General features: G+C 43.1%; 1 protein-coding gene across 14 annotated transcripts in view; it reads right to left on the bottom strand.

The window, feature by feature from the left end:
- KALRN (kalirin RhoGEF kinase) overlaps positions 1-22,452 on the bottom strand; it is a 637,395-nt gene that overhangs the window by 307,475 nt on the left and 307,468 nt on the right. For 12 of the 14 annotated variants that reach the window (XM_046658061.1, XM_046658067.1, XM_046658063.1 and 9 more), the window contains 2 exons: positions 10,818-11,009; positions 145-353 (listed from right to left, as the gene is read on the bottom strand). In XM_046658061.1, the coding sequence (XP_046514017.1) occupies positions 145-353; positions 10,818-11,009 (401 nt within the window). The remainder of the gene's footprint in view (positions 1-144; positions 354-10,817; positions 11,010-22,452) is intronic. The other 2 variants (XM_046658065.1, XM_046658068.1) reach the window with 1 other exon arrangement.

The following is a 22,452-nucleotide window of genomic DNA, read 5'->3' as shown; positions in this document are numbered from 1 at the left end:
CAGGCATTTTTATATCTGACAGATGGAGAAACTGAAGCTCACACAAGACCACAAAGCTGGTTGTGGCTGAGCCAAGACTGGGACATGACTTATCTCGTGTCTAGTCCAAGGCATTTCCCACTGGAAAGCACTGCCCATGCTGACCTGGCCTCGCTGGGCTCCCCCAGGGAGGGAGACGCTGACCTGAGCTGCTGAATAAGGTCTTCGCCTTCCTTGATAACGTTGAGCGTTGCATCCAGAGTGGCGGTCTGCTGCTGCTGGAACTGCTTGATCAGTTCCTGGACCGCATCCACTGAGTCTGCACAGACATCCTCTAGCATCTCCTTCTGAAGGTCTTCCATCCATGTCCACAACTGTTGGGGAGAGAGCAGAGACTCCACTCAGGGCAGATAGGAGAGGCCAGGGCTGGGGTAAGGACAAGAGAGTCAGATTGGGGTGACCCAACCTACCATCAACCAGTCAGTGCAATGTCAGACTGTCCTTCTCATCAGCACATCTATGGGTCAGTTCATGTTCCCATATTTATATTCATTACTCATCTCTGCTAGGTTTACTCCACTAGGGTCAACATTCCCTATGGATGGGAACCATCCTTGGCTTAACTTCCTTGTGGTTTAGGGAAACTTTTAGTCTTAGAACAGGGAGATCATTCATCTTGGGAGACTAGGATGAACAGGAGACTGGTGATGGACAGATATTTCATCTTTCAGAAAGGAGGGCTCTGCACACTTCTTCCAGGCAGCTGGACACTGATTCCTAGAGATGTATCATGATTTTGCAAATATGCAAAAAAGAATGTGATGCTCAACAAGAACAAAATAAGATTAATTAAGAAAATACGTGTTATGCTAAATTATTTTGTTCTTTTCAGGATTGCTAGGTTGGTTAGAAAGTTGAATGCTAAAAATGTAGCTTATCTTAATTTCAATATAAGTATGAGATATTCCTCCATGACATTCAAGATGATGAAATGCAGTCAGGATGATATTACTGGTCAGACAACTTAAAAGAACTAAGTATAGTGTTTTGAACAGAATAAGCACTTGAAATGAGGAGTCGAATCGAATTACTAGAAATTCATTTATTGATACTTCTTCCTCATACTGAAAATAGGTCTCCACTGGCTTGCTACCATATTCCATTATGATTACCCTTATTGAGCATTTTCATAAATGATGGAGGGAAAGATGAGTCTGATATTTGCTTAGAAACCAGGAATCTTCACCTGGCTGGAAGAAAAGATAAGCTTAGGGCTCTACCAGGACAAAAGCCAGTACAGAGCGAAAATTGATAGAGTCAGAAGATGTAGATTTTGGCTCCTCTTCTTCCCATAACTCACGGTACCTTTGAGCAAATCACTATACCCTTTGATCTCCATGACTTCATGTGTAAACAGGTTGGGGAAAACATAAAATAAAATGGTTAGTTCCCTTCTGGTTCTAACATTCTTTAAGTCTTCCACGTTAAAAACATGGATAAATATCCACCTCGAGAATATCACGTCAGCTAGTTGGTTCTCGGTATGGTAAATCATGGTATGGTCTTTACAACAAGAGATAAGAAAAGAAACAATAAAGAGAGATAAAAATAGTCTTCAGATTTCAGACAAGTTGTTCTTTGTTCTTTAGACAGGGGAGGCCCCTAATGTGCAGAAGAGGTTGGGTTAACAAGAGTAACAAGCCCTGGAGGTAGCAAATAAGGGGGGAGGATATAAGGAATGCCCCCTTGGACAGGTGAGAATCTCTCTGAGCCTCAGTCTCCTAATCTACAAAATGAGAATAAGAACTGCCCTGCTCACTTCAAGGATTATGAGGATGGAATGATTTACTTATTATTAATGCTCTAAACAAACATACAGCATTATTAATAAGCTTACAGCATCGTGATGACTGTTAGATGGAATACAAATTATTACTACTCAGTGTCCCTATCATTTAGCAGCTTGTAATCTGTTGTAAGTAGTTCAGCTTTTTTTTTTTTACAACTAAGTTTTTTGTTATAAAAACATAAAACAAGTTTTCCAGACCATATAAACTGGGACACATATTCCTACAAGTATGAATTGTACTTATTTCAAATCACTATTAAACCAGGAAGTTCAGGATATTGGTTACTATAGCTTAATGTCATTTCATCCTTTCTGGCTGTAGTTTTGTCTAGAAAGTAAAACCATTTTCCAAGTGTGCTGAATTCCCTGGTTAAGAGATAATGAATTCTTGAGCCAGCCCTGATGGCCTAGTAGTTAAAAAGTTCACCACACTCTGCTTTGGTGGCCTACGGTTTGGTTCCTGGTTGCAGAACCACATCACTCGTCTGTCAGTAGCCGTGCTGTGCTGGCAGCTCACAAGGAAGAACTAGAAGGACTTACAACTAGAATATACAACTATGTACTGGGGCTTTGGGGAGGAAAAAAAAATGAGAGAGGAAGATTGGCAACAGATATTAGCTCAGGCTGAATCAGCAAAACAATAAAAAGAGAAAGAATGGATTCTCAAAAATTATTGCAGGGAGAGGCAATATAGCATAGTAGTTAAGAGTTTCAAACCCCAGTTCTACCACATATTAGCTATATAATCTTGGGTAAGTAACCTACTCTCTCTGCACGTCAGTTTTCCTTATCAGTAAAATGAGGATAATAATAGTGCTTACCCCCACGGAGTTGTAAAGATTACTAAGTTGATATATATATATGCATGTATACACACAAAAATAAGTTATATATATACATACACATACATACATACACACATATGGCACTTACTACATGCCAGGCACTGTTTCTAAGTGATATATATACCAAGTGCCTGATATATATAACAGTGCCTGGCATACAGTAAGTGCTAGCTATTATTATATTTCAAAGATATTTTTGATGCAAGCCATCTCTAGTTCCCACTAGAAGGCAGAGGGATAGTTTGAAGTACCACTTCATTTTGGAATTGGTAAAATATCAACACTGGATTTGGTTCTTCAATATGCTAGGTTGGGCTGGGCTTCTCTTTTCTGATTTTGCAGCTTTGTCTTGGGATGTCTAAGGGAAACCTAGAGACAGGAAAATCTAGACATTTCTGGGGGAAAAAACGCAAAGCGAAGAAAAGACGACGTGAAGAGAGAGAGATGGAAATTGTGGACATGGAGCAGATCATCTAAACAAACTCGATGTCTCATGGGGGACAGACATTGAGACTGAAGACTGAGTAGGGTAAGGCTGGCACTCGCTGTTACAGGAATAAGAGTGATAGGTGACAGGCTTACAGGTATCTTGAGGATTTTACTGTATTCAAGATAATTTTGTTCTCAGTACCATCCCGAAGCTATGTTAATGGCTTCATAGCTTGGAGGTCCTTTTTTTCTCCTTAATAAAAACTTGTGGAGGTCTAGGGAAGAAAGTCGGCATCATTCCTTTCTGAGGAAACCCACCTGGCTCACCACACTCCCTCCTCATGCAGCTACACTGCAGGGACAGTCAGAGACAAAAACCGCCAAACAAAAATGAGGGGTCAGTGGTACAAACAAAAAGACTAGGGAAAGACTAGGGCATCCAAGGAGACACACTGGCCTCTGAAGTCACTCTCATTAGAAAACGTGTCCTCCCCCCAAATATTCTGTGATTAGTGAACTGAAACTGAGTTCTCAAATTTCTGTTCATATATGCTACTGAACTATAAGAAACTCTTGTCTAAGGTAGAGTTAAAACCTACTGCTAAGGCAAATCAGCTAAGAGAAAAACAACCAAGTATAACACTCGATGCAGCTAAGCCCAGGGGTCAGCAGCCAGATAAGGAAAGGAAGTGGTGGTCTACCTTCAAGAGGATAAAATGCCAACTAAAACTGCCAGTGACGGAAGCAAATTTGTCCCAGATAGGGAACGGGATTACAGCACCACAGACAAAGCGTTAGTGACATCTTTCTCTGATTTTCTTCCTGTAAAACCAAACAAATAAACCCACCAACAAGCAAAAAACCCAGAGGGAAAGGAATTCTTGAACTGAATTGACATTTACTGGGGACAATTCTTGATTCTGCCCTTATCTAGCTACTTCTGTGACCATGGGAAAACTATCTTACTTCAATTACTTCATATTTAAAATGAAATGCGTATATGTGTACATGTGTGGGGGGTTTCTCTAGCTTGCCTCTAAACTCCCTTGCAGCTCTTACATGCTATGGTTTCTCTTCAGAAGCTGAAGTAAAGAAGAGGGCAGCAACAGAAATGCCTCTCTACACTGAAAAACTGCAGTCACAGCTTTGACACCAAGACATCCAAAGTCCAGAGAGTTTAGCACCAGTTTGAGGATAACAAGTTAAGATACTATTAATAACCTGGAAAGCTTGAGTAGCGAGCCACTTGAAATCCCATGAGACCACATGCACACAGTCACCTCCTGGTGGCAGCAAATTTAAATTGCAGGCTCATAATTTTGAATAAGCACCTTGGAGGCAAAAGTGGACAGAAATAAACATTAGTGTCATTAAACTATGAGTAAGGGTCAATATTCCATTTCTTAGGCTGTAACTTGCCTACTATCTGAATGTCTTGTAGGTTTCCTTCCGTGTATGTGCCCAAATGACTTACTCCTGAAGAGCATGCCTACACTGCTTTGAAAAGAATCCAAATCAGAGAGCCACTTCTATTACTAATTTACTAATTATCAGGCAGTCAATGAGACCCAGTCAGAATGATCTCTCACTTCAGGCTACCACAAGCCAATAATGGCCTAGTAGGTAAAATCGTGAGTGAATAAGGTAGTTTTGTAGCAGAACTACACGTTTTTTTCTTCTGTTCTTCATTTTGGTTTCTCTCCCTAGGATAATCCTCTTTACCCTCTGCTTATCTAGAGTCTAACATGTTAGCACTGTACCTTCTCCATCAACCCACCTGCTCACCAGAAAGAATCTCATGTTTCAGCCATTTCTAGATCCCCTCTTCTTGATCAAACGCAGCTGTCCTGTGACCCATTCTTTCAGAGTTCTGCTCTCTGCTTGGCAATGATTACTTGGTCCATGCTGAAATACGCACTTACATGGCTTTATGTGCTCTTTCTCTCAGAGAATATACGTGGTTGTGGCCCAAAATACCTACATCCAAAAGAATGGGCCTAATTTGAGAATTTCTAGAACCTTGGCAGGGGGAAAGTGAAGGGAGCCTTTCAGTGCCCTGTGTAAGGTTAGTTTAGTAGTGAAACCAGTGAGTTCAGGCAGGGCCAGCCCGTGGACCCTATCCTGCTTGCAGACTGGGGCAGCCTGAGAAAGGAATAAATGAAAATGGTAGGAAAGGAGAGCAAGAGAGGGAGAAACCAGGAGGTGTGTAGAAATAATGAAGCTTATGGATGAGCGGTTGAGGAAAGAGGTAAGTTTACTCCATCATCTTCTGCTGCTGATTGGCTGCTCCATTTGTGTGGCTCTGGCAGCCACCGTGCTGACACAATTGACTCACCCCTAGAGATACTGAAAGGACACGAGTTCCACAGCGTGAACCGCCCCTTTCTCATTTTGAAGAGATCGTTTTTCTTTGGCATCAACTACCAGCTTTTATTTCTTAGATAAACATTATGACAGTTTGGTAAGTGAAAGAGAGGGTGAAGTTGTTGTGTTCTTGAGGCCATCACCCCTTGTGAAGACTGATTTAGTTGTGGTTCTACAGTGGGTGGGTACAAGAACACGTGCACATGTGTCTGCGGAGTGTGTACGTGTGATCGTACCTATTTGAGCAGGAAATAGCATGGAAGAGTGATTTCACAAGGTTACAAACAAATGGAAATGGGCATTTAATTAAGCTGTCTAATAAAGAGCTGAGGTTGATTATTTTGGCCACACTCCTTAGTTCATTTGACTCTCATGTTATTACTACAAAAATATCTAAAAATGGATATTTTGAAAGCCCAGCAATTGCAGCATTTCCATGGAAACACAGCAAGGAAAGAAAAGCCTGTCTGGACAATCTCTACAGAGCAGATGACACTTGCTACAAACGACTTTTCGCTGGACAAAGAAAATGAAGACTTGGGTAAATGCTTCTTCCTATATCCTCCCTAGCTCTCTAGACCAGCAAACAGCCAGCTGCCCTCTTGTACCCAGGCAAAAAGAAGATATTTGAAAGTTCAGCATAATTTGTACTCATAGCTGAGGCTCTGGATGCATAAGAAGGTCCCAAGGACATGTTTGTCACCTCTTTGTATTGTGTACCTCTTCTAAGTAGGGATAAAAAGGATTTTTTTTTTTTTTTTGTAAAATAACATCCCTGTTCAACTGAAAAATATCACTGAAGAAAACTTACAAAACAAAAAAATATGCAAAGGAAAATTAAATCACCCATAACATTCTTAACTTCTTTGTATATTTCTTTCTAGGCTTTATTTTGTGTGTGATTGAAATTGCGGTCATGCTGGACATACAGTTTTTATATATTATATCACAAGTCCTTTCTCATGCCATTAATGATCTTTGACAAGGTGATTTGTAATGACTGCATAATATTTCACTATAAAGTTGAACTATGATTTGTTTAATGAATTACCCAACATGAGATATTTAGATGGTTCCTAATTATTCAAGATTATGAATAAAACTGCAATGAAATGGTTAGAAAGTTTAACCCTCCAGATTCCTATGGTCGCCAAGAATTCACAAAGCAGGGCCAATAGAATTAAGCAGACTCTTCAGTCTGCAGGAGAAATGAGCCTGGAGGATATGTTTTTTGTATCTTCCTTCTGTTTCCTCTATGATCCTAATTAGAGTAAATCTTTTGATGTAGGAAGTGGGAAAAGTAAAATTATGAACTTTAGCCTGGGGAGTCATAGGAAGTCTAGGTTAAATAATTTATGAAGATAGATATTTAGTTCCTGCTCAGAAATCTCCTATAAAGGGGGCTTTAATTCCTTCAAAATTACATCCTATAATGATTTTCTATTATGCATTGGCACTAATGCAAAAATTCAGCAAATGATTGTAGGTAGGTAGGAAGAAAGAAAGAAAAAGGGAGAAAGAAGGAAGGAAGGAGGCAACCATAACTAGGCAGGAAGGATCTATGACAATATTTATCAGCAAACTCAATACCACCCAAGGCCATTTTAACAAAACTGAGCAGAAGATCATCCTTCCATTCACTCTATTTACCATAAGAGAGAAAAACAACCATACCAACTCAAAATTCCCTAAGAGACTTGCACACTAGTAGACTTGGCCACTAATCTTGCCTGGAGTAAAAAAGCCAGAAGTTGGACTATAGAGTCAAGATGAAGGAGTCAAGAGTTAATTGACCTAGGATCAAATAGGACCCACACTTAGCAAGGTTTGAAAGGGAGTGCATCTTGAGAGGTATTAAATAGAATACAGAAAGATCAAACCACAGGAGGTCCTTCTTCATTAGATCATCCAAGGATGCTCACTTCTGCCTACCTAATAATCCACTTCTACCTGCTATACAGGTGAGGAAAGCTCCCATGGGCAGTTCAGATTCCCCACCCCGCCTGTCTTTACTTATATTACCTGTAGAGTTCAAGTCAGAGAACTAGAGTAGGTCAAAAATGTGATAGAATGGGCTTTTGCCTTCTTTTCTTTTTTAGGAGAAATGACTAGCCTCCCATTGTCAAGAAAAAAATAGGTGAGCATTCTACTACTCGATTTTGTAATCATCATCATCATCATTATCACCAAGTAACAGACATTAAGTAATTTTCCCAAAGGTACACAGCATACCCAATGAAGATCTAGATCTGGAAATCAGACCTCCCTGGCATCTAAGATCTCGCTGTACTTAATGTGTGTGTGTAACACACATATGTGTATGTGTGCACAGATACACATGCAAATATATGTATATGCATACACAATACATAGGTGTGTACAAACATACACATATGTCTTATTCTCTACCCTGCTTAAATGGGGCCTCGGACAGACTAGTTTGGGAGTAGGAAGGTGACTGAAAGGGAACATGCAGATAGCAAGTCCAGCTGGATGGCCCCAAGAACAGCTCCTCCATGACAGCCACTCAAAATGATGCTTTTCTTTCCATCCTGACAAAAAGTCAGAATCTGAGAGCTGTACATCTCTTGAATCGAAAGATCCTCACAGTCACACACCCCCTTTGCATCCAGGCAGGACTGCTCCTAATTTCTCTCATATTTTGGGATCCAAGGAATGAGACTATGCTACTTCCTGACAGCCGCTTGCTTGAATAAATTCCCTGTTGGAGAAAACTCCTCCCAGCCTCTATTTCCTGGCCTTTATATGCAAGTCTACATGGCAAAGAAGAAAAAGCATGGGCTTTGGAGTCAGAAGGACTTGAGATCAATTCCTACATTTACCACATCCTAGCTATAAGACTCTGGGCAAATTATTAATTTCTCTGATCTGCAAAACTGGAATAAAAAATGACAATTCTCATGGCTAGTGATTAGACAGATAGATAGATAGTCTAGCACATGGCAGAAGCTAAATACATCATAGTTCCCTCTCTCTTTCTTCCCCTGCCTTAGTATCGAGTTGCTCTCTTTAGTACTATTTCACATGAATGTGCTTCTATAAGCTGAGTCTGTGGGAGAGCAAGTCTCAGGTTCAAATAGGACCAAGCTTAGAAGGTTGGAGAGAAATCTTGGAAAACCATGGTTAACAATGACTATTCCCATCTCCCACACCCTCAACCCTGGTAACACTTTACACTTCTCAGCTAAGATCTGCCCTGCCCATCAAGTCCCTGTGTTTGGGTTTGAAAATGTAAAGGGGAAATAGAAGAGTAAGGAGAAGGAAGAAGAGCAGAGGAGACTCAAGAGGAAAAAAGGAAGACAGTGAGCTGGGCTGGTGGTTAAGAGCCCCAGGGCACTCGAGAGGAGCACAGGTAACATCTCTGCTGTGCTACTGAGAAGCTCTGTAACCTCAGACGGAGATCCTTCTGAGCCTTAGTTTTCCCACATGAAAATATGTTTAATAAAATCTATATCATAAGACTAACATGAGGATGATATACGTGTCTGGCAAGTAGTAGGTACCCAAATTTTAAAAAATACTACCTAATATACACTGAGTGCTTACCATGAACTAAATCTTAGGCTAGAAAAATCACCTGGACTACTCCAGGCTTAGTTACTATTATTATTAATTATTATTATTATCAATATCAAATACAGAAGAAGACGAGAAGAAAAAGAAAGGAATCTTGGACTCACATGAAAACCATAAGAGGCCTTATAGCCACTGAGTCCAACTGCATAATTTTATAGATGAGGGAGCCCAGGGCCAGGGACATAGTGATTTGCACAAGTTCACATGGTTCTGTAGCAGCAGAATCTGGACTAGAATCCCAGCCTTTTAGCTCCATGTCGAGAAGGTGGGAGATGTGGCTAGAAAGGCTTCCTGGAAGCCATGGTCGCCCTTTCAGGAGTGGCATTTCCATGGAAACTGACCTTGTCCACCAACTCCTTGGGGAGCCAGCACCCCCACAGCCCTCACAAGGAACATGACTCCCATTTATTCACACTCCATTCCATCACCCACAGGATCATAATTAAAAGAGAATACACATGCCTTTGGTTTTCGAGGCCATTATTAAGAAGTGGGTGAGCCACAAGCAAGCAGACAACCAGGCAGGAAAACCTGGATTAAAGCTAATCCCCTCGATTTACAGAGACTCATCAGAGAGTGGTTGTGGGTCCCACGGAGAGGAAGCAGAGCCAGCGTCAGGGGGCTAGCTCCCCAGCCCTTCAGCTGCCTGGGGAATCTCAGTTTAGAAAACATCATCTTTTCAGGTTTGTCTCTGACAGGCGCTGCACTGCTTCGCATTCATTCTCACAAAGTGCCAGAAAAGCCTGTGAAGTAGTAACAACCAGGCTTCTTAACGCATTTCAAATATCAAAAAATCAACTTAATTAAGTAGGGTTAATTTTTCTTTTCCTGAGCAGCAATTAAACCTTAATTAATACTCCATTAAAATGAATTCCTGGGGGAACACAAGCATGCATACACCTAAGGAGTCCATCTGCCAAGGGTGGTATTATAGAAGACGCTAAGTGTGCCTCCTCACTGGCCACTTACTCCATTTCAGAGTGCCCACAGTAATCAGAAATGAAAGGCAATCACCGGTTTGCAACCCTCCTCCTCTCTAAGGGCCCCTCTGCCTTGCCAACAACAGAACGTAATCCAACCTCCCCTCTCCTGTCTCCACTTCGAGAACTATTCAGGGCCAGGTTTAAGCCCAGCTGGCCTCCTCCTGTGTGGAGGGCACCTCGGTCCCCCTTCCTTCGCTGGCCGCCACTCCACGATCAGGCAAGGTGAGGACCAATTCACTTTAACATGCCCCTGCGGCTGACCTCATTAAAAAGATTGAATCCCTTGTTTTAAAAAAATAAATAAACATACGAAACATTTGCAAACTCTGTATGTTCCTTGCTGATAGCAAAGATGATCAAGTTCTGCAGGACTCTGATTTTTGACAGGAAACAGCAACCAAGAGAAATTAGGGATGAGACGGGAGGGAGTCTCTGCTGTTTTCTGTTTCCTCCCGCAGTGAGTTTCTATACCAGGGATTCCCTAATTTCTCCAGCTGCAGACTGAACGCTCTAGCAGACTCCCCAGGCCACCTGCTTCTGCCACCCCCTCCTCACTAGGGACGAGGAGGAAATTTTGCTGCATTTTGGTTGAGACCTAAATACAGGTTATCAGGAGCAAATTGTTAATATCATCACCATCAGGAAGCTAGTAATCCTAAGACCCCCAAGATACTGGGCATACCTTGGGGACCATCTTACCAGGAAACGGACCTGCCCCTGGCCAGAACATATCAACCCAGCCAATGCCCTGTCTCCACCAGCTCCCCTTACCTCTTTGGTGTGCGTGTGGAAGGAGACAGACATGTCCAGGAGAAGCTTCCGCTGCTCCACCCTGCGCACAAAGTCTTGGATGCGCACCTCCAGGTGTCGAGCTGCCTTGTAGATCTCCTCGGGGTCACATTCCCCTGTCTGGGCCAGCTGCTCCGCTGCTTCTAGGAGCTTGTCAGCATTGGTGTATGTGTTCTGCCGGCAACAACAGGGAGGGAAAGTCAACCTGCAGTCACGGACCGAGCTTCGCGCCTTCCCCCAGCCCACCCGGGGCTGCCCAAAGCTGGAGCACAGGGCGTGGGCGCTGAGCCGACAGCTCCCTGATCTGGCACCGAGGAGCGGAGCGCCGAGCTCACCCGCCGCCTCTCAGCAAGCTAGCAGCCTGCTTGGCAGCTCAGCACCAGCGGGCACTAGCTAGGTGCCTCCTCCGTCCCTGGGATTTCTCAGAGGTGGGGCGTCCCTGGAAAGAAGTGAGGAGACAAGCGAGAATCCTCATTCCCCATCCGCTCCCCTCCCACCGCAAAGATCCATCATTGCCCCCACATCTCAGGCAGTTAACCGCCAGAGTCGGAAATACCTCATCCACAAAGATCTCTGGGTTTCTATGTGAGAACGCCAGGGAGACAATAACTGGGAGACTTGCTCAACTTTTCCCCCAAGTTCCTTGTAACTACTGGTGTTTATCTTTTGGAACAGTGCTATCTCTTTGGAGGGGAAGGGGTCAGCAACTCAGGGAGCTGACAGAAGGAAGCAGGCACAGGCTGAGGAGATGCAGACCATTCCCTGTGCCCAGGGAAGGCTTACTACTTGCAGGAAGGTTGGGGAGGAGCCTGATTTTGTTTATCATAAGCTGCTGCATGCATACTACTTTCACCCACACACACTCGCTCCCACACATACTCCTCCACGTCTGTACACACCATGGTATTCTCCAGATCATTTTAAAAGGCAACCGACTTGTAATTATTATTTGTCAGGATGCAAGCCACTGCCTTTATAATAGTTATTACACCTATGCCACGGATATGACTTTTCCTGAGCAGGTTTCCCTTAAAAAAGATCTCTTGGTATACCTTGATTTAGAGCTGGTGACCCAGGTGTACAGTATATTTCTGAATATCCCTCTAGTTGCACAATGCCCTATAGAGTGATGAACAAGTAGTTGCTGGTGACGATGTGAATCTGGCAGCAGAAACAGTCAGGGTCACACGCAAAGTGAGTGGAGAATTGAAAAGGATTAGGGAGCAAGGACGGTGTGTTGCTTTACTTTGCCCACAGAGAATTGGCCTCCAGTCTCCATGGAGGTTTTGGGACTCATCTGAAGATGGAGGTGTTAAAGATTGTGTTGTGTCCCCCCACTAAATTCATATGTTGAAGTCCTAACCCCCAGGACCTAATAATGAGACCTCGAAACACAGTCATTGCAGATGTAATTAGTCAAGACCAAGTCATAGCAAAGTAGGGTGGGGCCCTAAAGTGTCCTTACAAAAAGAACCCCATTAAAGAGACAGACACACACCAAAAGAGAACACTGTGCGAAGGGGAAGGCAGAGATCCGGGGATGTATCTACAAGCCGAGGAATGCCAAAGATCGCCAGCAAACCACCACAAGTTACAAGACAGGCATGGAACAATTCTCCCTCATATGCCTCAGAAGGAACCAACCCTGCTGACACCTTGATCTTGGACTTCTAGCCTCTAGAACTGTGAGACAATACATTTCTTTTGTTTAAGCACCCAATTTGTGATCCCTTGTTACAGCAGCCCTAGCAAACTAATACACAGGGGTGGAGCTTTTCAGAGGCTGTTCACCCAGCCTCTTGATTGTACTGCAGATGAGCAAGCCTTCAGCAAATGTGTCACAGCTTTAAGGAATACCAAGAGAGGCTATGGATCCTACACTGTCTGAACAGCAACTGCCCAAGGTAAATGCCATCCTACAGCAGGTGAGGTGGGGGTGGGGCTGAGGCGGAAAAGGAAGAAAAATCCTTTGGCCCCACCTGGGGAATTCACACCAAACCAGATGATCCCTGTGTGAGGAAAGAGGCTCTGCCACTTAGTTAAATAAAGGTGCGTCAATTCTGGAAAGCAAATGAAGCAAGTACTCAGAGTCATGATGGAAACACCCGCAGAGGTGGGAAATGACCCACAGGAGGAAACCTCTGGGGCTGTGGGTCAGGTTGAGGAAGGCTCTTATGCAGTTGTCCTTAATTTCTAGAAAATATACCCAGAGCTGACGGGAGAGGTTTTTTTTTTCAGGAATCCCTCAAATTTTCCGCTTTAAACGTTAGGGAACCTCAAGGAACCCCAAAGAAAGCCAGAGGCTGTGATTTTGTATTTTCTAGCCAATAAATAAAAATTTGTGGCAAAGCCAAAGCAAGCTTGCTTTCAAGTTAAATTTGGAAGCAATAAGAGATAAATAAGGGGCCGGCCCCGTGGCCGAGTGGTTATGTTCGCGTGCTTGGCTTCAGCGGCCCAGGGTTTTGCTGGTTTGAATCCTGGGTGCGGACATGGTACTGCTCATCAAGCCATGCTGAAGTGGCATCCCACATGCCACAACTAGAAGGACCCATAACTAAAAATACACAACTATGTACCAGGGGGCTTTGGGGAGAAAAAGGAAAAATAAAAAATCTTAAAAAAATTTTTAAAAAGAGATAAATAAAAAGCAAAACTGAAGTTGAAACCGGGGCTCAACTTGCTTTAACTATACTCAGTTAACTATACTCAGTTGTCTGTTTGTGAAAGTGGTTAGATGATGCATTACTAAAACCCACCCTACAGATAACATCTCTGACGGCCTGGGTCACCATGGTAACAGGTGCTTGAGTTTTTCAGGAACTGAGAGTTGACTCCCTGGCCAGTTAAGGCTGGTTAAGACCACCGACTCATCAACTGGGCCTGTGCTAGATGACCCATAGGTGACCCTTTGAGGTCAAGGAGCTGAAAACTCCACCCTCAGATCATAGTAAAGCCACCATTTTGTGAACATGCATCCTAGAAAAAGCCATGAAGCTTGACTACGCTTGTGCAGATCATAAATTACCTCCCTTCTCCTTACCGCCAATCATCTATTCCCACTTCAGACCACCCCACACCTTTATCCCATAAACATCCCTGATCCCCATTTCTCCGGGAGGTGGATTTGAGATTGGTTCTCCTGCCTCCTCGCTTGGCTGCTCTGTGATTAAACCCTTTCTCTTTGCAAACTCATCATCTCGGTGATTGGCATCACTGTGCAATGGGCAAAATGAACCGAATTCAGTATCAAAGTGACTACCAGATGTAAGGTGGATAAGCTGTCCTGGTATGCCCAGGACTTCTCTGGTTTTAAAACAGAAAGTCCCATGTCCTGGCAAGCCTGTCATCCTGGCAAGCCTGTCATCCTAGGCAGACTGGATGGCTGGTCACCCTAACATATACCTATCACTGTGGGTGTCTCAGGAGTACAGACACATATACAATGTATACTGCCTCAAAGGAGAATAGAGTCATCCCTGAGAGAAATAACATGACAACACAGAAAATGGGGCAAGCAACACAATAATAGATAACTAGGGGTTAAAGTTTCTCAACACGAGATAGGTGCTGAGAAGAAAATGAGTAAAAACTGAGAAAAATAGCCAATAATGATTGAATATTTTTCATACACCAAGAACCTTCTAAAGGTTTATATGCATATTAACTCATTTAATCTTCACAATAATCCTATGAAGTTAATATAGCCATCAACCCCATTTTACAGATGAAGAAACCGAGGCACAGAGAATTTCTGGCCAAGGTCACATGTTTCATAAATGGTAGAACCAAGATTAAAATTTTGTTGCCTGGCTTCAGAGCCTGAGCTCCAAACCACTGCACTACCCTGTCAGATGAAGATGGGCCTTGCATGCCACGCTGAGGTGTTTTACTCCAAAGTAGTGGGAGGCCACAAAACAGTTTAAGTAGAAGAGAGGTGCGACTGGTTTATCATGTAGAGAGACACGACCCTGAATCTAAACAGAGTGAAGGCAGAAGCCTGAGGAGGGGCAGGATTTAGCAGAGAAGGAGGAGGGCTTCTCACAGTCAGGACTCTCTCCTTTTGCCCACGGTTCTCTCTGTTTCTTCCATACTGCAGCCATTCTCATGCTCACAGTAACAATGTGCTGCCATGGGTATCTCCATACTGGTCTGTGCACTCCTTAAAGGTGAGTTCCATGTCTCATTCATCTTTGGTTCTCCATGCCAGGCACGGTGGGTGGTACACAGTAGGCACTCACTAAATGTTTGTTGCATGAACAAGACTCAGAGATGGGAATGAGCATGGCATGTTTGGACAAGTTGAGCCAATCTGACTAAAATTGGGCAGTGGCAGGAGATCCCATTGAATAAGGCAGGGAGGAGCTAGATAACAGATTTCATAGAGAGAAAGGGACAGTAAAGATAGGTGGGAGGCAACGGGGTCAGCACTAAAAGCCGGGCTCTCCGCTCTACCGGTTGCCCAGCCACCCTCCCCATCACTACCAGAAAGAGCTTCTAAAATTCAGATCCAGTCACCCCTCTCTTCTACTTAAAACTGTTCAGTGGCTTCCCCCTACCTTTGAGGTAAATACCTTAGCGTGACATGCAAGGCCCTTCTTCATCTGACACCTGTTTTTCCATTCAGCTTCAGCTCACATCACTCCCCTACAAACAGTCTATAAAATAAATTGCTTACACTTCCAGAAACTCACTGCACTGAATCATTCCTCTGTGCTTTTGCCCAGGACGCCATTCCCCGCTTTCCTACCTGACCAACTTTTACTTACCCTTTAAGACCCAGCCCAGGCATCACTTCCTCCAGGAAGTCTACCCTCATAGCCACTTCTCTCTCAAGGCTGGCTTAGATGTGCTCCTCTGAGCTCCCAGAGTGACCTGTCCAACCTCCTCCTTGGTACCTGCTATATTCTAAAGCAAATGTTTGCCCTTCTCATCCACTTAGGGGCAGATAATGTCTTTCACCTCTTTCCCTTCATGCTTTGCACGGAGTAAGTTCTCCATAAATATTTAGTGAATGAATTAATAAATTAAAGAATGCAGCAATCCCCATCAATCATAATAATCAATCCTTGGCCCTCATCAACTACTTCATACAAGACCTGACATGCTAGAATTCATGTTCAATGTTCAATCCCATTTGGTTTATCCTACCTCCTGGCACAATCTTGAAATACGAATGTGCTTAGAGAATATCAACTGAAGTGTTAACAGAGCAATACACTGATGCCTGTCAATGCCCCAAGGTGGGGCAAGGATCACAACAGGCTTCTACTCTCCTTCCGATCAAATAAACAACAGCTTCTGCCCCAGGGCCAGAGTCCAACCTCACTCTGAATGCAGTTCCTAGGCATTCTTTGGTTTCCTAGCCTTGCAGACCCTGCCTTGGATTTGACCCCTTATCAACATTTCCCAACTGATACATCAAAAAAGAGTTATGAGTGCTGGGATACCAATCCCTCGGCCCTTGGGGCTTTCAAGAGGGCCTGTGGTAGCCAGAGCCCTGAGTCAGAGATTTGGGCCATAGGGATGGCTGCAGTTCCTAATCTTCCCTCCCCAGCCCCCAAGCCTGTGTCAACCAGGTAAAATGCCCCAGATAATTCAGCCCTAAAGTCTACCTCCCATTCCCCTGCTGCAGCCTTGGTCCATTACTTTTTTGCTTTTTCCTCAGGGAAAAAACAAAGCATTCTAGCATAACTTGTCTCCAAAAACACAGGCATCCCAGAAATACAGGTATGGTTTCAGACTTCTTGGGGTGAAGCAGAGGGACAGGAGGCAGGCTTCTTAAAGGCAAGGGATGAAAGAAACAGTGAATATAGACACTTCTGGTGTCAGGAGTTGATCTCCTTGGTAACATGGAGTTAGCACCTTGCTCTGGGGATGAAGGATGAGGCCTAGAAGTCACTCATTATTCAAAAGAGGCAGTGTGGACTGGAAAACATGCATACCAAAGGACCAGGAGAGATCGTCCCTCCTGATGATTATTTCTCCAGGTTGGCATGACTGGAACCAATGGGCAGTGAGAGGAAAGAAGCAAAAGTACACAAGCATTAAAGGAACAGGAGACACGCGGGCACTAGGGAGGGGCAGACTTGTCTCTGGATCTTGATATTAGTGAATGGCAGGCAAATCAAGGTAACGCCCCAATCTTTGCATTTAAATAGTACTTTATAGTTGACAAACAAATCTCTTTCACTTTCCCTTCTTACCCAATCTGGGGCAGATCTGCTGAGGATCCATCTGTGCGTGAGAAAACTATGCAATGCTGGGGAAAGAACCACTTGAAACGATTATAGGTAATAGCACCCAGGACCCACACAGGGCTAGGAACAGTACCTGTCTCCACCAGTGAGACTGGAAAACCTCCTGATTCACAGGATATTGAGTTGAGTACTCAGAGGAGTCTTGCCTCAGCAGGGGTAAATAATGAGCCCTAGACTGAGCACTGCTCTAGTCTCACCCAACACATTTTAAAAGAAAGACCTGAAAGGATCAAACTTTTTTCAGTAACTTAACTCTGTCCCAGAACAAAGCTTAAGAATATATATAGGAATACAGAAATATCCAGCAACCAAGAAGGTAAAATTCACAATGTCTAGTATCTAGAAAAAATTACCAGGCATACAATGAAGCAGGAAAATATAAACTATGATGAGGAGAAGAATCAATCAAAACTGAACCAGAACTGACATAGATATTAAAATTAACAGACAGGGTATTAAAATGGTTATTAAAACTACTTCATATGTTCAAAAAGTTAAGTAGAGAAATAGAATATATTAAAAAAAAGACCTTGCTTTTCTAGATATGAAAAATATACTGGATGGTATTAACAGCAGGTTAGACATTGCAGAAGAAAGGACTACTGAAGTTGAGAACATAGCAATAGAAACTATTCAAAATGAAATGCTTCGAGGAAAAGAATTTCTAAAAATGAAGCATCAGTGAACTCTGGGACAACTTTAAGCAGGCTAATATACATGTAATTGAAATCTCTCAAAGAGGAGGAGGGGAGTGGAAAAGATATTTGAAGAAATAATGACCAGAAAGTTTCCAAACTTGATGAAAACCATAAATCCACAGATCCAAGAAACTCAACAAACTCTCAAGACAAGAAACACAGGGAAAACTACACCAAAGCACATAAAAATTGAGTCAAATCAAGTGGGGGAAAAAAGAAAAGAAAATATTAAAAGTGGCTAAAGGAAAAAGACTTGCTACACACAAAGGAACACAGATGAGGATGACAGAAAACTTTTCATCAGAAACAGTACAAGCAAGAAAACAGTGGAGCAACATCTTTAAAGTAAAAATAAATAAAAGTCAACCTAGAATTCCATGCCCACCACAAATATTTTTCAAAAACAAAGGTGAAATAAAGACACTTTAATGCTTACAAAAGCTTGAAGATTTCTTTACTAGCAGACTTGCATGACAAGAAATGTTAAAAGGAGTCCTTCAGGAAGAAGAAAAGTGGTAACAGGTGGAAACATGGATCCACACACAGGAAGGAAGAGTACTAGAAATGCTAACTATATGGGTAAATATATAGGATTTTTTCTTATTGTTTAAATCTCTTTAAAAGATAACTGAATGTTTAAACAAAAATAATAACAATGTAGTATGGGGTTTATAGCACATGTATAAGTAAAACATAGGACAATAATAGCACAAAGGCCAGGATAGAAACAGAAGTGTACTGTTGTAAGATTCTTATACTACATGTAAAGTGGCATAATATCACTTGAAAGTAGACTGTGATAAATTAAAGACACATACTATAAACCCTAAAGCAACCATTAAAGTAACAAAGAGTTATATTTAATTAGCCAACAAAGGAGATAAAATGGAATCATAAAAGATATTCAATTAATCCAAAAAAGAAAGAAAGAGAGAAAAATAACAAAGAATAGATGAAACAATTAGGAAAAAAAACACAAGATGATAGATTTAAATCCAAACATATCAATAATCACATTAAATATAAACTGTCTAAATGCTACAATCAAAAGACAGGGATTAAAAGGTAAGTTCCAACTATACGCTGTCTACGAGGAATGTGCTTTAAATGTAAAGACACAAATAGGTTAAAAGCAAAAAGATAGAAAAAATATAGCTTGATAACACTAATCAAAAGAAAGCTGGGGGGACGGGGCTGGCACAGTGGTTAAGTGTGCATGTTCCACTGTGGTGACCCGAGATTCGCCAGTTCAGATCCCGGGTGTGGACGTGGCACCGCTTGGCAAGCCATGCTGTGGTAGGCGTCCCACACATAAAGTAGAAGAAGATGAGCATGGATGTTAGCTCAGGGCCAATCTTCCTCAGCAAAATGAGGTGGATTGACAGCAGATGTTAGCTCAGGGCTGATCTTCCTCAAAAAAAAAAAAAAAAAGAAAGAAAGCTGGGGTAGATATAATAATTTCAGACAGTAGATTTCAGAGCAAATATAATACCATGGAAAAAGAAGGTCATTTCATAATGATAAAGAAGTCAATTCATCAAGAGAATATAATAATCCTAAACATTTATGCACCTAATAACAAAGCTTCAAAATATGTGAGACAAAAACTAATAAACTGCAGGACAGCTCTGGTGGCCAGGTAGTTAAGTTCAGTGTGCTCCACTTCATTGAATCATGTACCTCTCTGAGACTCAATGCAAAATTTCCATTTCCTCTGCTTCTCTGTTACTTTGCATTATACTCACTCTCACTGCATTCTCCTTAAAGGAACGAGTCCTATCTTAGTCATCTTTTCTATCTCAACTACTCATCAGTGTACCTAGTAGACACAGTGCTCTCCTTTCGATAGGCACTCAACCCAAAAACTCTGCAGCCCAGCATCCCGTCAGCAGTAAGGCTTGGAAGTGGATGTTTACGTTATCTCCTAATGTAGGTAGTCCCCAGTTTAAGAATGAGTAGTGATCCAAAAGTTCCTTTGTGAGCCTCTTATTCAGCACTAGAAATGTACTGTCCACGTAAATGGGAGTTAGATTGCCAGGATAAAGTAAAGAAATTCAGTTGAGCACACAATATGTTTAAAGAATAGTACTGATACAGCACATCATGTACAATCAACCAAAATTTATAACTCGGGTGGTACAGGAAAATGTTTTCGAGTTTTCATCTTGGAGCACCAGGCACACATTTCTCCTCTATCTGCTGGCCCTTTCAGGGGAGGAAGGGGAGGGACTGACAAAGGCAAAGTGGTCTTTGGTGGGAAGCAGTAGGAAGGAAAGGAAGAAACCACTTCTTGGTACCAGTGGTGGGTTAACCCACCACATTACATCCGCTGGAAGGACATCTTCCTAGATGTCTTGAGTAATGGAACAAACAATAGTCGCCTCCATTAGGGCAATTTGTATGTCCAAACAAGGAGTGTCTAATAGTAGTCCTAATGAGATGCTCCTTAAATTGGAGACTGTACAAATCTTCAGCCTACTAACTGGGACTGATACCAAAAATAACTACTGCAGATGCCGATACCTCCCAACACAGATAGTTTGGGTGCTGAGATTATCTCTGGGAACCTACACACTGGCTTTACCACATTTACATACGCGATCATCACCTGTCCCATTCTCATACACATCTCTACTTGCAGAGAGCATTTTCCTCTCTATATCTAAAATACTGCAGCACCTTTTCCTATTAATGAGAAATGCTTTATTTTCAGAACTCCACATTTTTTAAAGTAAAGTTTTATTTTCCTGCAGTCTAACTTTTATGTGTTTTAGAATGTTCCCAGTTCTAGGTATTCTGAGAAAAGAAGAGCAGTTGTTCTTTGCTAGGGTGTTCTCTCTTTTGCTGATTCCTTTTCTTTCCTTGTAATCCTCAGGAACCCTCTGCATTTACATGCTATGCTCTAAACTGAAAGGAACTTCAAGGTATTTCCCCTTAGCTGCAGGCTGGCAGATGAATGTCTAGTCACTCTCAGGGAAGACAGCAAAAGAAACAATGAGAATTTACTGTTAGCATATTATCTATTTTATAGAATAATAACAACAGCATAGACACACTTTGCTTCTGGGCCAAAAGGCAGGGTCAATCCTAGAGGCTGCCAACACAGGTTACAAGGTGTGATTTGACAGAAGACACCAGGTCCAGCTTGTAAGAAAGGACTAGCCAGATTCGAGAACATGTGACCACCCTTAGGGAAGTGAGACAAAGCAAGGAAGGACTTTCTCCCTGACCCTCTCCACCCATGCCTCCAGGGCATGGAGAGCAGATGAGGGCAGAGACAGGGCTGTGAGGCAGGCCTGGGAGAGCCAGGACTGGTGCCTACACCGAACACAAAGAAGATGGTGCAGACAGAAAGGGACTAGAGGGCAGAAGTTGGCCCAGAGCTGCAGCCTTGGGCAAAGCAGAGGGTCCTAGGGAGCTGAGCAATTAGGAGATCAACACCAGGAGAGTGTCATGCATAGACAATGCTCTGAAGATTGTAGAGGGAAGCATTTAATCCTCTTCCCACTAAGAAGGCCCCAGATGCAGCCAGCTGGCATCCATATTGCTGCTGGGAAGCTACCCACCACTCTGGGAATTTGATAACACGTCTCCACCCTGGCCGCCCTCCCCCGCCCTCCTTCCCCTCTCTCTCCTCAACCTGGCAAAATAATGAAGGGGAACACGTAACCTCAACAGAAGAATGCGGACAGAAAATATTTTACAAGTGAAGAAGGTAGACCTACGTGTTCAGACGTGTATACGTGGACTGCCCAGTTGCCCTGGCCCTGTACAAGCTCATTCTCACGTGGAATTCTTAAAGCCAAAGAAACAAGCAGTCGGCGAGACAGCACCTCCATAGAACAAAGATGAGTAGGGCCACCTGCTGCAGGGTTTGGCAATTCAAGAGATTTGGAGGGAGGCGGGGGGATGTACCCAAAGCAATGTTCTCTCTCAAAAGATGTAACTTTGCCGTGTAGCTGTTTTTCCTGTTTTCCATATTCTATGTTTGGCTGTCAGTGGGAGGCAGTGGGCGCGAGAGGGAGAAGACAGGGCTTTGGAGAGACAAGACAGTTGGCTCGAAAATACCGCTGTAAACCTTGGGGCTTATGGATTTCTTTCTCTCTTCTGTTCCACCCCTGAAGGGGACAGACAGGGAAAGGCTGTGTCTGACCCAGGGAGATGCGGGTCAGATGATGAGCGAACAAAGCAGAGGGTCTGACCCGTACTCCTGCTTCCACACTGGTAAGCTGGGCTCTTCAGGTCCTTTCACCCCTTTTGGTCACATGTAGCCCTGGGGGTCCAGGGCTATCCATATCTAAAGAGATCTGCAGGGAGCCCACCACCTTTGACCTAAGAGCAGAGGCCACTGACCCTCTTGACTGATAGTGGTCCTGCTCACTTTCCACCTTCACAGACCCTGGACCCCTCCTACCTGCCCTGCTCTTACCTTGGTTGACTTCCCTGGGTTTGATCCACATGTGGAACAGGGTTTCTCAACAGCGGCACTGTTAACACTTTGGGCTGGATAATTATTTGTTTTGGGGGTTGTTATGGGTTGACTTCTGTCCCTCCAAAAAGATATGTTGAAGCCTTAACTCCCAGTACCTGAGAACGTGACCTTTTTTGGAAACAGTGTCATTGCAGACATAATTTGTTAAGACAAGGTCATATTGAAACTGG

Source organism: Equus quagga, chromosome 4, assembly GCF_021613505.1.
Source record: "Equus quagga isolate Etosha38 chromosome 4, UCLA_HA_Equagga_1.0, whole genome shotgun sequence".
Lineage (NCBI taxonomy): Eukaryota > Metazoa > Chordata > Mammalia > Perissodactyla > Equidae > Equus > Equus quagga.
Note: the sequence above shows the minus strand (reverse complement) of the source record. Positions and strands in the feature narration are given on the sequence as shown.